Here is a 17,776-nt window from a genome sequence, read left to right as displayed (position 1 = left end):
CTCCCTCCCCCCCTTCTCGATTTATGTTTTGTCTATATGTTTGTGTGTACACTGTGTGCCAAAAGATGACACTAGATTCCCTGGACTGAGGTTACAGATGATTTTGAGTCGCCATATGGGTGCTAGAAGCCAAACCCAGGCCCTTTGCAAGACCAGCAAGTTGTGTTAACTGACTAGCCATCTCTCCAGCTTTAGTTTGAAGAAAAAAAAAAAACAAAAACAAAAACTAAACAAAAACCTGCTCTACAGAGCTAGTTCCAGGACAGGCTCCAAAGCCACCGAGAAACCCTGTCTTGAAAAACCGAAAAAAAAAAAAACAAACAAAAAAACCCAAAAAACCTAAACAAATACTCTTATCTACTCACCCCCTTGTTGGGCTCTGTATACTTTTTTTTTAGGCTGTAAATCATTTATTGTGATGCACAATTATGGTTTCCCCTTAAAATTGGCTTGAGTTAAACAAAAGGAAATGCAGCCTACTTTCTAAATTCCTCCCGGAATGGGAGGCATTGATTTGGTGCTCTTTCATTGGTACTTGATCACATCTCATTATAGTTACTTTTTATAACGTGATATGTAGTCAGTGCTTAAACTAAGTATTTCTTTCTCCTCCTCCTCCTTTTTTTAAATTGAAAACCTTTTTCTTTTTCCTCTCACATAATATATATTGGTTATGGTTCCCCTCTCTCTACTCCTCCTAGCTTTCCCCTTTCCTATCTCTCATTAGAAAACAAACAGGCTTCTATGGGATAATAATATAATATAGTAAGATAAAACAAAACCTAATGCATTAGAATTGGACACAGCAAACAAACAGAAGGAAAAGAACCCAAGCAAAGCACAAGAATCAAAGACCCACTCATTTGCACCCTTGGGAATCCCATAAAAACACCAAACTGGAAACCGTAATATGCATGTAAGGGACCCTGAGGGGAAACCGTAACCAAGATATATTATGTGAGAGGAAAAAGAAAATCCTATTTTCAATTCAAAAAAAAAAGAGAAAAAAGAAAAATGCTTAGTTTAAGAGAAGAAAAATACCTATCTGTTGTCACATATTTATATATGGCATGTATATGTACTTATTTTACACACACACAGACACATATATACACATACACACATATAATGTATGATTGAAAAAGAAAAGAAAGAAGAGCCCCGAAATGACATGAGGAAGAAACCATTTGGCTTGGTTTTTGTTGGCCATCTACTGCTGGGCATATAGCCTACCCTTAAGAGTAGTTTGTACCTGTTTCTTCTTCTATTGATGAAACTGGAAACAACAACAAAGCCTTGGTTCCTCATTCAAAGATTTATAATCCTATTCATTGGAGATTAGGACTGTTTTGTAGAAGAACTCTCTGTAAAGTTCCATAAGACCCACTGAACTAAAATAATAGCAATTAGAACAGTGTTGGATAGTTCATTTTAACTGAGTTGGGATTGTTTGGCCTTCATTATACTGGGTAGTGTATTCATCTAAGAAAAGGCCCTATTTTGGTAGAATTCAGTAGTATCAGAAGGCAGTGCCTTAGTCATTGTTTTATCGCTGTGAAGATATACCTATGACCAAAGCAACTCTCTTCAAAAGGAAAATATTTAATTGGAGCCTTGCATATTGTCTCAGGGCTTAGTCCATTATCATCATGACAGAGAGCATGGCTGCAGGGAGCAGGCAGGTGTAGTGTTAGAGAAGTAACTAAGAACTACTTCCTGATTGTAGGCAGGGAGACAGACAGACACACACACACACACACACACACACAGATCTTGACAAGGCCTTTTGAAACTGAAGCCCACCTCCACTGACACCCTTCCTCCAACAAGACCATACCTTTTAATCCTTCTTAAATAGTGCATTTTCCTAATGATTAATCATTCAAACATAAGAGACTATGGGTGCCATTCTTACTCACACACCACAGGCAGGTAGTGGGCTAAGCGTCTAATAATAACAAAATGATTGACTGTTTAACAAGCTTGCTACAGGAAAACCTTGTTCTTTTTAAATTGTATAGAGGCCTACAAAACCATAGAAAAAGATCCTTTTTTTATGTTCTTTTAAAAATTTAGATAGTTTAGTGGTAATAACTATAAATTTTATCTCTTTGAATTGTGCATTCCTAGTATTCAGCTTGAGCCATTAGTAAAAGGTTTTGAGTAAATTGAAATTCTTTCCCTATAAATACTTTTAAATCTAGGTTTTTCAGCCGATGTTAATGGAATATTTTACCTATGAAGAGCTTAAAGATATCAAAAAGAAAGTGATTGCACAGCATTGCTCACAGAAGGACACAGCAGAACTCCTTAGAGGTCTCAGCCTGTGGAATCAAGCTGAAGAGCGACAGAAATTTTTCAAATATTCTGTGGATGAAAAATCAGATACAGGTAAGATTCATCTATTTTGACAGAACTGTTTGTTAGTACAGTGTTATTGACATTTTGTTACAAATTATAGATTTTGTTTAAGGAATAATTTGTCAGGTTTACACTGTGGTCTGTTTAAGCCATTTAGTTTTATTTAAAAATACAATTGAGGGCAGTAGTTTCTATTGTAGAATTTAGTGTTTATAATCTTCCATCTTGTAAGCTTGGGTTACATGTAATGTAATGTTTCTTGGGTGAATTTGTAGGAATAAAATAAGTGCACTTTTGACCAATGAAAATTCAGGATTGGTGTGTTCAGAGCAGTATGTATCAGATAGCTTTCTGAGTTCCCTTGATCATACTGACAGGCTTAAATTTTTTTCCTTTATTTTAGTGTATGTATATGGGTGTTTTGCCTGCTGTATGCCTATGTAGCACGTGCATTCAGTTCTTGGATAGGCTAGAAGAGGGTGTCAGATTTCCTGGGACTGGAGTAATAGTTGGTGGTGTACTAGCATGTGGATCCTGGGAATGGAACCTGGGTCCTCTGGGAGAACAGCCAGCGTTTTAACCTCTAGTCTTTCTCTCCAGCCTTCCAATACCATCTTTTATTTTCGTGTATTTTCATCAGTTTCCAAAGTCAGTTAATTTATAAGCATTGTCCTTGACTTACATATGGTTCACTGTAGAATTTTTGTACTTTATAATGGTGTGAAAGTAACTTGTATATTTCTGTTTTGCAATTTGGTTCTTTTTAAGCCTAGTTTGTATGCAGTATAAAGCTTTCTTAATATCTAAATGCTAAGCAGCCCCGAGCCATGGTTCCTAGTCAATAATATCCTCCCAGGGATCAAACCAGTCATGCATTTTGGTCGTGGAGAACAGTTGATGGCCTACAACTCAACAGCTGTGGTGGTTGCTAGGTTAGATGCATTTCTGTTCCTAGATATGTATAACTTATGTATTTATTGGGGCTATAACTCCATTTTGAGTTAAGGAAAGGAACTTTTATAATTTTATTTTTATCCTCTGATGTTTATCATTCTCAGTGTTATCTCTAGTAATATTCATACTCTAGTGAGTATGAGAGAAAAGCAAAGAAAAGCTTTTCTGTGTAGTTACTTTAAGAATTCATACAAGAAATAAAATAGATGTTTACCTTTTCTAATAGACTGTTACCTTATTTTTATTCTTATTTATCTCAATAGCATTGTTTTTTACAACATTAAAAAATATAGTTGGTTTCAGGCTTGGTTGTGCACACCATTAATCACAGCACTCTGAAGGCACAGAAACAGACAGATCTCTGAGTTTGAGGCTAGCATAGTCTGCATAGCAAATTCCAGGCCAGCCAGGGAATAGACAAAAGAAAAACAAACAGAAGAAACCAAATAGTTGCCATCATAGTCTAGCAGAAATTCTTCTGCTTCTTGATAGGTAATGACAGTGTTAGTCCTGTAAAATTTTTGAAATTGGTATTTTTCTAATATTAAAGTAGTCAGATTCATGTTTAAACAAAAATAATTTTATAAGTTGAGGCTATGATTAAACCCATAAAGCTTTGAGCTTTACTCTTGAAATACAGCTTGTGCCCTGAATACCATACCAAAGCCTGTTGTGTCTTGTTTAATTATAACTATAAAATGGAGTTTAAAAGCATCACACACATTTAATTTTCCCTCTCCTTCAAAGCAAATTATAGCAGCATTATGTTTAAAATATTTGGCATTTTAAAAGTGGCAGTTTAAAGTAGTTTGATCATAGCATTTCTATATTTAAAATTCTTTATGAAGAACCAGATATACAAGAGTCTCATTTTTATACTATTTTGGAGACAACTCATTCTTTTTCTTAACTCCACATTTTCATTTTTCTTTCAGAAAAATTAGACCAAATTATAAGATCATAGGAAGTTGTTTATCTAGTGACTTTCTAAAATACTTAATAACAAAAGATTTCTTACCAGTGCACCAGGGACATTTATGCTTACTGAATAGGTATATAGTTTAAATAGGTTAAGGCATTTGTACATTAGAAAAATCAGATTTCATAGAATTTTTACATTAAATATCAAAGTCATAGAAGGAACACAAGGAAGGAACTAACAGGAGCCTTAATGCATGAATAGAAAATGTGAGCATGTGTGTCATTATAGATCTCATAATCTGGCTGAGTGTATGCTTGCTGCTTTAAAGCAGTGTAACCTGTTTGGTTCCTTTTCTAAATGATGCTGCTTGTGCTACAAAGTGAGTATTGTTTTTTCTATGACGCCTTTGTAAGAGGAAGTCAATTCCATGTTCATTATTGTAGCTCCCACTGATGAAGTATGATCTGGGCCATGATAGTTTAACCCTACGGGTTCTTAACATGTTCAACATCCCCATGTTACCTCTAATACGTGTTATTTCCTTTTCTCGTGTTGCAAGCAGGAAGGAATTAACTTCAGGCACTGACTTTTACTTGTGTGATTGTAATTTCTTACTGCATTGCTCATGTAGCCTTACTGTTAAAGGTTTTCTTTTTTATTTCAGAAGCGGAAGTGTCAGAACACTCCACAGGTATAACCCATCTTCCTCCTGAGGTAATGCTGTCCATTTTCAGTTATCTTAATCCTCAAGAATTGTGTCGATGCAGTCAAGTCAGTACTAAGTGGTCTCAGCTGGCAAAAACAGGATCTTTGTGGAAACATCTTTACCCTGTTCATTGGGCCAGAGGTAGGTAAATGGGACTTTCAATTTGATTAATGCCAGGGAAAGGAAACTTTGAGGGTTTGGCCAAAAAATAGATTTTATGGTTGATGTGGTTTTAGTATATGTTTTAGAAGAGCTAGCAATGGTGAAGTATTTGTGAGTAAACTATATAATCGCTACAATTTCCTTTAGAATAATTAGGGAAAATATGTCAGAGGGATTGTAAAGAACATTGGTAAGATGCTGATAATTGTTGGAGATAAAAAATGGGTACACAGAGATTCATTGTACTGCATCATTGTACATATGACTATGGTTAAAACTTTTCATAGAAGTTTAAAATAAATGTAATTGATTTTTAGAATTGTTAAATAATTGGATTATTTGAGTGTTTTAAACAGACTCAGTTCTATAAAATATTAAGATGAGCTATGTACAGTTCTTGTTTGGCCATGGTTTAAAGTAACCGACTCTGTTTTTGTCTTTAACATAGCTTTTTACAATGATTGATAATGTGTTTTTCTTTAAATTACATTAGTTTTTTTGCACTGAGTTAGTTTTACATCTGAAGGTTTAGAGGAACTTTTCTCCTGAGCATGTTAAGTAGTCATGGAGATTTATAGTTACTGTGCACTACACAATTGTTTTGTTGATAATTGAACAGTCTCTGAAGTATCTTTTAAGTGTCTGCTTAAAATTCATATAAGTTAATACACTTTCCTCTTACAGTACATTTTGCAATGGAAATACATATTTCTTAACAAAATTTTGACTATTTTGAATTGTGAGCCTTACTTAAAAACAGTTTATTTGATAAAAAGTCAGATTCTTACTATTTAGCGCTGGCTGGCCTAGAACTCAGATGTCCACCTGCCTCTTTTTTTTTTTTTTTCCAGCACTATGTTTTGAAAAGTGTGCTTAATCTAGTGCCTAAACTGATCTCTTAATCTTCATCCTTCTGCATCAGACTCCTTAGTGCCGGAATTAGAGGCACATTCTCATGCAGTTTTAAAATAAGTTGTTTTTTTTGATATTTAGTGTTTTGGGAGTGATCAGAATTATTATTTTATATGGATCAATTTTTTTCACATACTTGTAGGATGGCAAAATTTGAGTAAAAAAATGAGTTAGCTTTTTCTTGTTCAGCTGTTTTTAATTAAGAATTAAGATAAATCCAAATGATGGTCTGAATACCAATGAAAGTGATGCTGTTTGATTTCACGAAGCCACTGCATCTTAAATATGCTACTTCACTTTTTTCTGTTTTTAACATATTGAGACCAAACCTTTGGTTAAAATTTCTTTTTGTTCATGACATTTATTTTTGCCCCTGTCCAGGATATTTCCAATGTCTGAAGACACCTTTGCTTGTCCTAGTTCTGGTTATTATACCATTGTCTAGTGCAGTGGTTCTCAACTTGTGGATCTCTACCCCTTTGTGGGTCTCGTATCAGATATTTACGTTATGGTTCATAATAGTAGCAAAATTAGAGTTATGAAGTAGCAATGAAAATAATTTTATGCTTGGGGGGTCACCACAACATGAGGAACTGCATTAAAGGTTCAAAGCATTAGGAAGGTTGAAAACCACGGGTCTAGTGGATAGAGGCCTAGATTGCTGCTAAGTACCTTGTAATCCATAGGCTTGCAATGTAAGTCAAAGGACTGCCCAGATTTAGATGTCAGTGTTGTCTAGGTTGAGAAACCCTAGATGTTATAAGAATTTAATAAATTGTTATTGTCTCCATCTTCATGAACATATAATACATGTACTGTAATTGTAGTATCTATGACTTCTGTTCCTATCTAATTGTGTACTGCTGGCCAATCACCACAGAGTACTTTTTTTTTGTTGTTTTTGTTTTGAGACAGGGTTTCTCTGTGGTTTTTTGGAGCCTGTCCTGGAACTAGCTCTGTAGACCAGGCTGGTCTCGAACTCACAGAGATCCGCCTGCCTCTGCCTCCCAAGTGCTGGGATTAAAGGCGTGCGCCACCATCGCCCGGCCACCACAGAGTACTTTGTGAGCTGTCCTCAGAATGAGGCTATTACTGTATCCAAAGTGAAGTTACTGCAGGGAAGAAAAGATTAGGTCATTTCCAGTGATTTCTTTTTTTTGAAATTGCACCTATAAATACTGATAATTATTTTCTTAGAAATTGGATTATGATCATTAAGCTTATTTTTTTTAAAGGATATCACTGAAAACTTGTCTTAGAGAACAGATACATAGCAGGTATATAGCAAACTATGTAAGCTTTTGAAGTTCTTTTTCTTTAGTTTTAGAGAAAGGTACTCTGGAAAATACTGCTGGTTAGTAATTACTGCTATTGATTGAAGTCATATAGCTCTAATTCTTTTAGTGTGTTTTAAATTGAATCCTTTGCTTATATGTGTAGGTTAAAAAATTGTAAAAATAGCTATTGCCCAAAATTCAAGTGTGAATGGGGGATTCTTTTTCGTAATAACTTTCTATCTAATTTGACTTTGTTCCTCTTGTTTATTCATCATTTAGGTGACTGGTACAGTGGTCCTGCCACTGAACTTGACACAGAACCTGACGAGGAATGGGTGAGAAGTAGGAAAGATGAAAGTCGTGCTTTTCAGGAATGGGATGAAGATGCCGATAGAGATGAATCTGGTATTTCATGCTTGAAATGGAAATTATTACATGATGTTTAAAAAACTGATATTCTCGTTAATAATTATTGGCTCTTAAAATTCATGTACTTCATGTTTTCTAAAGATTTTTAAAAAGCCTTCTCTGAAGATTTTGAAGGAACAATAAGTACATTTAGAATTTCTTGTTAGAAGTACTTTTTAAAATAGAGTGGTTTCTCTTCTATTTTTATATTAAAAGAACAAAGTCAGAAAATGATGGCTATTTTATGTAGGAATAAATTATATTTATAGAAATAAATTCATTATAGTGCTTTACAGCTTACATTATGTGATTTAGGATTTTGATTAATCAGTTTATCAGCATTTATTGAATCATCTGTGGTTGAGGGGGAGAATGGATGATGTTTTGTCTATTTATAAAGTCATATCATTTGCCTCAGGGTTATTGTAGAGTTAAGAACTAGGATTTATGAGAATTGGGTGGGTATAACTTAGGGTAGAGCACTTGTATAACATTGTAAAGCCCTGGATTTAGTCTCCAATGCTACAGAAAAAAAAAATCATTTGAAGATTAATTGTGTTGCACAGTTTTAGGGTCCCCCCCTAATTAAGTACTGTATGAGGTAGAGTTTGAAAGTGGTGTTTATAAAGCTAAAATAAGTAGGCTGGTCTTTGTTGAAAATAAGAATTACAATGATTTTACTTTAGTAACTAATGTATTTTAGGTTTTCATGAGTTGAAGGGGGACATTTTGGTATAGTTTCAGGAGTTTGAAATTTGTTAAATAAGGAAGAGATCTTTTTTTGTTGGTTTCAATCATATGCTTATGTGTGGCAGACAGTATGGTGTGTAACTTTAGGTTTTATAGTAAACAAAGCACATCTAGGTAGGGGGTAGAAGAATGAATTAGGAATAAAAGTGTAGTGAAATAAATAAGGTTTGCTGAAGTGATTTTTAGTGATAGTATCCAGTTAAGGAGGAGTTTAAGGTATTTCTAACACACTTGAAATCAGTGAAATAGTCAACAGTTACTCTTTTCACATATTCTTTTCAGCCACTGTATTCTACTTTATTTTAAATAAATCTTTAACCTTTTAAGCTGCTTTATGTAGATATATTTAGATAAGGAATTTAGGTAAGTATAGTAAAGATAGGATCCTGAAAGGTGGTAGAGATTTTAGGCCCATTTATAGTATTTTTTTTTAATAAAATTGAAGTGTAAATTTTTGTTTTACTCAGTATTGGGACTTAAACTCAAGCCTTCGCCCATCTTATGAAAACAGTGTTTTACCAAGCTAAAGCTGTAGTTTGTTGTAGAGAAGTATAACTTGGCATAAACATTTAAGTCAAGTACAAAAGGCCATGTTTAACTTCTTAGGAGCGAGGTGTCATCATTTTTTGCTTGACGATTCACGGTGATAAAGCTAATGAGGTTGTTTCACATCTCTTCTCACTCTCCTTTTTAATTAGGTAGAATAACTGATGCTGCTTTAAAAACTGTAGATCATTTATTCCTTTGTATCAAACTCTATTCTCTTGAAGAATTTTTACAGTTCTTTCACTATTCGACATTCTCTTCAGAGCTTTCTCTTGTTGCCTGAAAGTCGAATTGCTTGTAAAGGGAGTTTGAGGGCAGCATAGAATATTTCCTATTTAGTACTTGATGCATCCTTTGAGTGGCCTTCTTATAATTGGTGTATCTAGTTCTTAGATGTTTGAATTCATTTTACAGAAGAGTCTGCAGAGGAATCGATTGCTATCAGCATTGCACAAATGGAAAAACGTTTACTCCATGGCTTAATTCATAATGTTCTGCCATATGTTGGTACCTCTGTAAAAACTTTAGTGTTAGCATACAGCTCTGCAGTCTCCAGCAAAATGGTATGTACAAATGAATACTAGCTTGAGTATTAAGAAAAATAGCAGTGAAACAACTTTATTTTGGTTATTAATGTTTATTTAAGAGGGAAAGAACAGAGTGTCTTCCCATGAGTAGGTGTACACTGCTTGCTTTCATATAATTGCAGTTCTTAGAGGATTCTTTGTAGCTTAAGAATCATTGTCTTTGCTATAGATAATGGAACTGAAACTAGGCAGGTTTATTTATTGGGATTTATAGATGTTAAATGGAGAGTCTTAGTTTTATATGGTTGATTATAACAAGTAAGACATAGCAAGATGGACAAGTGAGGTGAAGCCAGTTTTATAAATGTTATGACTTTCTACATACAATCACTTTAGGTAGTCTTTCAAAAGGTAGATTTTTCTGGGTCTCATTTCTAAGACACTTTAAGAAGATTACTAGAAATGTGAGCTCAGAGACTGGAGAGGTAAATGGCTTGTTTAATAAAGTGCCTTTTGTGCAAGCACAAAGACCTGAGTCTGGATTCCCAGCATGTGCAGATACATGTATAATGGCATATGTCTGTAACCACAGTGCTGGGGGCCAGGAGACATGGGTACCCATTGGCAGCTACACTAGCAGAACCTGTGGCCTTAAAGTTCAGGAGGGAGATACTGAGAATTAACTTCTGCCTTCCACATACACCACACAAACCAACACTGAGTATGTCTAGTTTATAATGTGTTAAGTGAATTTTTTTCTTTCAGTATGCATACAGGCTTAGGAAAACCAGTGAGTTATATTTAGTGTTGTCTGTTGCTTAACTAAAGTGCCACATGTCCTCATGGTGACTTTCTTTTCATTCTTAGGTTAGGCAGATTTTAGAGCTTTGTCCTAACCTGGAACATCTGGATCTTACCCAGACTGATATTTCCGATTCTGCATTTGACAGGTTATTTTTAAATCTCTGGATATAATGAATTCTGACTGAAATCAGTAAAAATATTCTCTATTTCCTTGTTTACATATTCACTATTTACTCATACTATTTTATATTTCTTCTAAATTCCTGCCATGTATAACTGTAACTTGATAGAACACTTGATTTATTTTTTGATTTACATTTCTACTAACTTTCTGCCATGTATGACTAGCTTAGCAGTGATATTTGTTTTTTTTTTTAATTACTTACCTTAGTATCTTCTTGTACCCTTAGTCCTAAATATTCCTTGATGATAGAAATTCTAGAAATAAAATGATTATTTTGTATTTTAAATAATTTAATGCTCATCTGTATCTATGTAGTTTAATGCTTTTGAAGAATTTAATCGTCTTCCTCCCTCTTGCAGTTGGTCTTGGCTTGGTTGCTGCCAGAGTCTTCGGCATCTTGATCTGTCTGGATGTGAAAAAATCACAGACATGGCTCTAGAGAAGATTTCCAGAGCTCTTGGAGTTCTAACATCTTACCAGAGTGGCTTTTTGAAAAGTGCAGGCAAGGCTGTTTCAAGTCCATGGACAAATAAAGACATTACCATGCAATCCCCCAAGCAGTTTGCCGATTTGCACAATTTGACTGACAAAAGTGTTGGTGAAGAAATAGACAGCGAGCACACTTGGACTAAACCTGTGTCTTCTGAAAGTTTGACTTCTCCTTATGTGTGGATGCTGGATGCCGAAGATTTAGCCGATATTGAAGATACAGTAGAATGGAGACATAGAAATGTTGAAAGTCTCTGTGTAATGGAAACAGCCTCCAACTTTGGTTGTTCCTCATCTGGTTGTTACAATAAGGACTTTGTGGGATTAAGGACTAGTGTCTGTTGGCAGCAGCATTGTGCTTCTCCAGCCTTTGCATATTGTGGCCATTCATTCTGTTGCACAGGGACAGCTCTAAGGACTATGCCTACACTCCCAGCGACTTCTGCAATGTGTAGAAAAGCATTAAGGACTACATTGCCTAGGGAAAAAGACTTAATTTATTTTGGGAGTGAAAAGTCTGACCAAGAGACTGGACGAGTACTTTTGTTCCTCAGTCTATCTGGATGTTATCAGATCACAGACCATGGTCTCAGGTGAGTGATCAGTTTCAGTTATTAGGAAGTGGATATATTCCTATTCTCAGATGGAATACTGTGTTTTTGATTTAAGTTTTACTGATTTCCTTAAGCCAGTGATTTATTTGTTTTTTTTTTTTTTTAATTTTTTTTATTTATTAAGGATTTCTGCCTCCTCCCCCGCCACCGCCTCCCATTTCCCTCCCCCTCCCCCGATCAAGTCCCTCTCCCTCATCAGCTTGAAGAGCAATCAGGGTTCCCTGACCTGTGGGAAGTCCAAGGACCGCCCACCTCCATCCAGGTTTAGTAAGTTGAGCATCCAAACTGCCTAGGCTCCCACAAAGCCAGTATGTGCAGTAGGATCAAAAACCCATTGCCAGAGACCCACATTGGAGCACTGGACAGAAATCTCAAGGTCCAAATCAGGAGCAGAAGGAGGGGGAGCATGAGCAAGGAACTCAGGACCGCGAGGGGTACACCCATACACTGAGACAATGGGGATGATCTTTTGGGAATTCACCAAGACCAGCTAGCCTGGGTCTGAAAAAGCATGGGATAAAACCGGACTTACATAGCGGACAATGAGGACTACTGAGAACTCAAGAACAATGCCAGTGATTTATTTGTTACAAGTACTGGAGCAATAGTCCTTCATGAAGTTTCATTTTAGTCAATTCAAATACATTGTCAAATATAGAGTAATATACATTTAGAGGTTTAATTGCATAGTAATTGGCCACATTTTTAAAAGTATTTTATTTTATTTATATATTTATTTATTTATTATGTATGCAATATTCTGTGTGTATGCCTGAAGGCCAGAAGAGGGCACCAGATCCCATTACAGATGGTTGTGAGCCACCATGTGGTTGCTGGGAATTGAACTCAGGACCTTTAGAAGAGCAGGGAATGCTCTTACTCTCTGAGCCACCTCTCCAGCCCCCACATTTTTTATAATATATATTGGTGGGTAGATATGTCAGTTATTATCTCAAGGACATTACAGAAGTAAATTTTATATTGTGGACTTTGGAAAGCGTGTCTGTTATTGTTTGATGTGATTTTTATAGCTGTGAAATACTTGTAACCCAACTTGCTGTTGTTCTGTATCCAGTCATTGCTACTGTTGTTGAGATAATCCTAAGATTATCTAATAATAAGTAGCTTTGACTGGCCTCGCACTTGCCTTTTAGATCAATCTGGCTTTGAACTCACAGAGATTCTCCTAGCTCTGCCTCCTAGGTACTGAGATTAAAAACAACACTTGCTACTTTTTTGAGCCAAGGTCTCACTCTCTCCCAGGCTGCCCTTATACTAGCTACAATTCTGTTTCCCGGCACCCACATGGGATGGGAGTTGATGAGAGCTTGAAGCCTTCTGTAACTAGTTCTAGATGACCCAGTGCTCTCTTTGGTACTCTGTAGGTACCAGGTGTCAACTTGGTGCGTGCATGGCACACCATGTCCAGTTTTGTCACTGCTAGACATCAAGCCTAGAGCTTTGTGTATGTTAGACAAGAGCTCTAACACTTTGTGACATCCCAGCCTTGTAAGCACAATCTTCAGCATAGTATATTAATTGCCTCCACTCCTCTTTTCTTTTACTGGAGAGAAAAATAGGGGTAAGTTGTTCAATATCTGAGTAACTGAGAGGCAGATCTCTTCAGCATCCAGGTCTTCTGTATGCTGTGGGACCCACTTAGAGCTGTTAGGATATGAATACTCTTTCTTTTTAGACTTTTTTTTTTTTTTTTTTTTTTTTTTTTTTTTTTTTTGGTTTTTCGAGACAGGGTTTCTCTGTGGCTTTGGAGCCTGTCCTGGAACTAGCTCTGTAGACCAGGCTGGTCTCGAACTCACAGAGATCCGCCTGCCTCTGCCTCCCGAGTGCTGGGATTAAAGGCGTGCGCCACCACCGCCCGGCTTTAGACTTATTTTTAATTATGTGTGTAGGTCTATTTTTCTGCATTTGCTCATACGTGGAGGTGCCTGCTGAGGCCAGAGGCAGTGGATCCTCTGAAACTGGAATTATGGTTGATTATGAGCAGCCTGATAGGGGTGCTGGGAACAGAACTTGGGTCCACTGGAAAAGCAGTAAATCCTTTTAATTCTGAGTCATCTCTCCAATCCCAGTTACATAGTGTTAGAGACTTGTAGCATGATTAATAAAATCCCAGAGACAGATATTGGAGTTCAACCTGAAGATAAGAAAAGCAAAGCAGCCAGCCACTGGCTCTTAATTCTACCTCAGACCGAAATGGTGATCCTGCCTCCAGGATTCTCACAATGGGACTCAGCTGAGTGAGACCTGTCTCCTCACGTCTTATGTTCCTCTCTAGAGCTGGGATTAAAGGCATCCACCACTACTGCCTGGTCTGTATGGCTGACCAGTGTGGCTATTTTATTTCCTAATCTTCAGGCAAGCTTTGTTTATTAAAATTCAAATGAAATATCACTACATTCCCCCATTTTTGTCTAAAATAAAAAGAAGGCTGTAGTTAATACAAGAAAAACTATATACAGTAAGCACGACTGTATATAATATAGGCAGTAAGTACATCAACAATGCCTAGTCCATTTGTGTAAATGCAGAAACATAATCTTATATACATAATTAAAAATAAGCTGAAATAGAGCCAAATACTTAAATATTTCATAATATTTTGATGCTACTGTAAATGGAATTGCTTTCTTAATTTCCTTTTTAGATTGTTCATTCTGGTACATAGAATATAATTTGATTTTAGACAGACATTCCTCAGAACTCTATCCCAGCTTCCCAAGTTCTTGGATAGGTGTGTGTCCCCATGGTGGGGAAATATTTAAAACTGGAATTGATTTTTGTGTGTTGGTTTGTTTATTCCTTTATTTTATTGAGCTTATTATTGTTAACTGTGCTTTGTATGTGATTTCCCCTTCCTTTTCCCTGTATTGACTAGATTTCTAGGGTCTTGCACATGTCAGACAAGCGCTCTTCAGCTGATTTATACTCCTGAGTTTGTGTGTGGATTCTTTAAGGTTTTCTACATACAGTGTCATTTATAAACAGATCATTTTGATAACTTTTCTACTTGGATTTTGTTTATCCAATTGATCTGACTAAATTTAATGGTGTTTTAACATAAGTAGAAATGATAGTACTATTTCAATGATTGTAGCTATGTAATAAGTTTAGAAATAGAAATTTGTCTCTCACCCTGTGTAATTTAAGATTGTTTGGCTCTCTGGAGTCTCTTGATACTAATCATGAGTATAAAGGTAGCTGCATCACTGAGAAGGCCACCCACCATGAGTCACAAAAGTCGTACCTAGAGTTCCCTGTCAGGCAGCTCTGCAGTAGGGTTTTATTATCCTCCACAATTTTTTACTGCTTGTGTGATTCTGGGAAAGGGCCTTGTGAACCCTGAGCTGAATCTTTTAAGTGTGGTGAACTTCCTGAGCCTAGTAAGTTTTATGAATGTAGAGTCTTCTGAGCTTCTGCCTCTAAGAGAGAATTTTCTATTTAGGAAAAATAGCATACAATACTCCTCCCTAGAACTCTTTGATTCATCCTATACCCACATCCCGGATGTTCATGAATTTTTGGAGGGCTGATAAGGAAATCTGATCATTTTCCTCCTTTATGGCTGATCATTCATTATACCACCTGCTACAGCAGCAGCTATCACTTAATCGCAGCAGTTTGACAAGTTCAAACTGCTTGAAAAGTTTTCCTCTGTGACTGAGATTGACAGCCACAGTCATCTGTGGGCACAGACACAACATTTAAAAGCATGCTGTTTTTTGAGACATCCCATTTATTTAAACAAAACAGTAGTAGTGATCTCCCTGGCTGCCAAAGTATAGAAAGGTAGCCCATTTGGTACTGTGATGATGTTTAAGAGTACCTTTCTCTCTTTGTGTAAGATGCCTTCAAACTGTTTTGTCTTTTTTGTGGAGGTATGTAGGTGGGGGAATGTTTCAGTTAGGGTTTTAATTGCTGTGAAGAAATAACATGACCATGGCAACCTTTTTTTTTTTTTTTTGGTAGGGCGTGGTTCAAGACAGGGTTTCTCTGGAACTTGCTCCATAGACCAGGCTGGCCTCGAGCTTACTGATATCCACCAGTCTCTGCCTTCTGAGTGCTGGGATTAAAGGCGTGCACCACCACTGCCCAGTGACCATGGCAATTCTTATAAAGGAAAACATTTAATTGGGGCTGGCTTACAGTTTCAGAGGTTTAGTCCATTATCATCATGGCAGGACATGGTGCTGGAGAGTTCTTCATATTGATTTGTAATCAGCAGAAAGAGACTGTGTTTCACAATTCAAGCTATACCCAGTGTATGAGACCTCAAAGCCTACCCCCACAGTGACACACTTTCTCCAACAAGGCCATGCCTCCTAGTAGTGCCACTCCCTATGGGCCAGGCATTCAAACACATGACTCCATGGGGACCATACCTATTCAAACCACTACAGGGAGTAAGGGATTTATTTAGATCCAGAAACCCAGGTAGTCCAGATTGACCCCAGATTTACTATGTATCCAAAACTGGCTTTGAACTCATGTTGCTCCTGCCTTTTCTTTCTCAAGTACTGGGATTATATACCTGTGCCACCATTCCCATCTTATTCAAACTCTGCTGTTTTATGCTGTTCTTCCAGATGCTTTTTAAAAATAGTGAAACTCTTTCACAGAGGCTGTTAGCATCTCTGAAGGCACGCTGCCATTCATTTTAAGTAAGTGCATTTGGTCTTGGAATGCAGCAGCAAAAAGTAAGTTCACATATAGCGTGAAAATATTTCATTGTGTATCAGTTGTTCCATCAAAATACAATGCTGAGTAATAGAGCATGGATATGAGGTACTGTCTTATTTAAGCTGTTAGTATCTACATCCTTCGGAAGTCACCCTGCTTCCTTCCTGGAATGCTGCTGTCGGGATGCTGGGCATCTTGGCCACCTCTCATGACTTTGGCAGGACCAGCTTATGTTACTTTTCTGGCTCAGCATAGGATATAGGGTGGCAGAGCTGTGCTCTTGCTTCCTAGGCCTGCCACTGGAGCTGGATTCTGTGCTATGTCAGGCTCCAGGAGAGTAACATACCCATTGCCTCTCCATGGGCCATGCTTGGCTGCTCAAAGGCCCTGAGTTGAGTGAATAATCTTGACCTTCAGTATACTCTTGTATGGGAGAAATTACAAAGCTTATTATAGGGAGGATAACTGCTTCTAAAATAGTGTAATCTTGTCATTCACAGCACTTTGTTATTTATTCCTTCTTTCGCCCCTTTGGTGAGCCACTGTTTATGCACTGGAACCTTCCAGAGACCTACCAGCACAGCATTTGACTTTGTCTAATATGTCAGACTAGAAAGAGATGCCATAGTTCAGAGTGTAGGTTCTGAAAGCAGCTCGAGAATTGAGTTCTGAGTTTAGGATTACAGAAACCTGTGTGGCACTTGAGTCTTGGAAGAGGGTCAATCTCTGAGGCAGACTTGGTTGTAGATTAGCCAAAAAACTGGTATCTAAGGCTAGAGAGATAGGCCAGTGATTTATGAGAGTACTTGCTGCTTTTGAGTTCAGTGTCCCAACCTGCTCACAATCTTCTGTAACTTCAGTTCCAGAGGATCTGACGCCCTCTTCTGGCCTCCATAGGCAAAACACCCATACATGTAAAGTAAAATTAAAAAATAAAACCAAAACTAATGAGCAGTGACTCAGAGGCACCAGTCAGTACTATAGGCCCAGGAGCCTTGGTTTTAGTTTGCACAGGAGACAGTGTGCCATCTCGGTCTGGGAATAGTAAGATGACCAAGGTACTGTTTCTCTGGAGGTGGGGTACTACTTTGTCTGAGATATAGGACATAATCATGGTGACAAGGGCATTGATTCCTTGTGAATTCTGTATCATGGGCCACCAGCAGGGAGGGGTGACTGATCACAAAGCCTTAGAGACAGAAGGATGCCATGACTTCTTCCCTCTGGAGCAAGGCATGTTCTAGCAGTTGTGTTTGGTTCTGAAACGTGGGTAGGAGATAGGATATAGTATTGGCTCCCTCTGTAGTATGTCACTGCTGTGTGATCTCTAGTTAGCTCTTTCAACTGTGTTTAATATTTATGAGGACTCCCTGGACCCAGCAATACCACTCTTGGGAATATACCCAAGAGAGGCCTTATCATACAACAAAAGTATATGCTCTACTATGTTCATAGCAGCATT

The 17,776-nt window shown here is 37.2% G+C and overlaps 1 protein-coding gene across 1 annotated transcript in view; it reads left to right on the top strand.

Moving 5' to 3' along the window:
• Fbxl5 (F-box and leucine rich repeat protein 5) overlaps window positions 1-17,776 on the top strand; it is a 44,622-nt gene that overhangs the window by 14,964 nt on the left and 11,882 nt on the right. The window contains exons 4-9 of the mRNA XM_005365984.2: window positions 2,205-2,391; window positions 4,902-5,084; window positions 7,574-7,699; window positions 9,413-9,561; window positions 10,393-10,475; window positions 10,873-11,595. Of these exons, the coding sequence (XP_005366041.1) occupies window positions 2,205-2,391; window positions 4,902-5,084; window positions 7,574-7,699; window positions 9,413-9,561; window positions 10,393-10,475; window positions 10,873-11,595 (1,451 nt within the window). The remainder of the gene's footprint in view (window positions 1-2,204; window positions 2,392-4,901; window positions 5,085-7,573; window positions 7,700-9,412; window positions 9,562-10,392; window positions 10,476-10,872; window positions 11,596-17,776) is intronic.

The sequence above is a fragment of the Microtus ochrogaster genome, unplaced genomic scaffold (genome assembly GCF_000317375.1).
Source record: "Microtus ochrogaster isolate Prairie Vole_2 unplaced genomic scaffold, MicOch1.0 UNK5, whole genome shotgun sequence".
NCBI lineage: Eukaryota > Metazoa > Chordata > Mammalia > Rodentia > Cricetidae > Microtus > Microtus ochrogaster.
The sequence above is the reverse complement of the archived record's forward strand: the minus strand, read 5'-3'. Positions and strand labels throughout refer to the sequence as shown.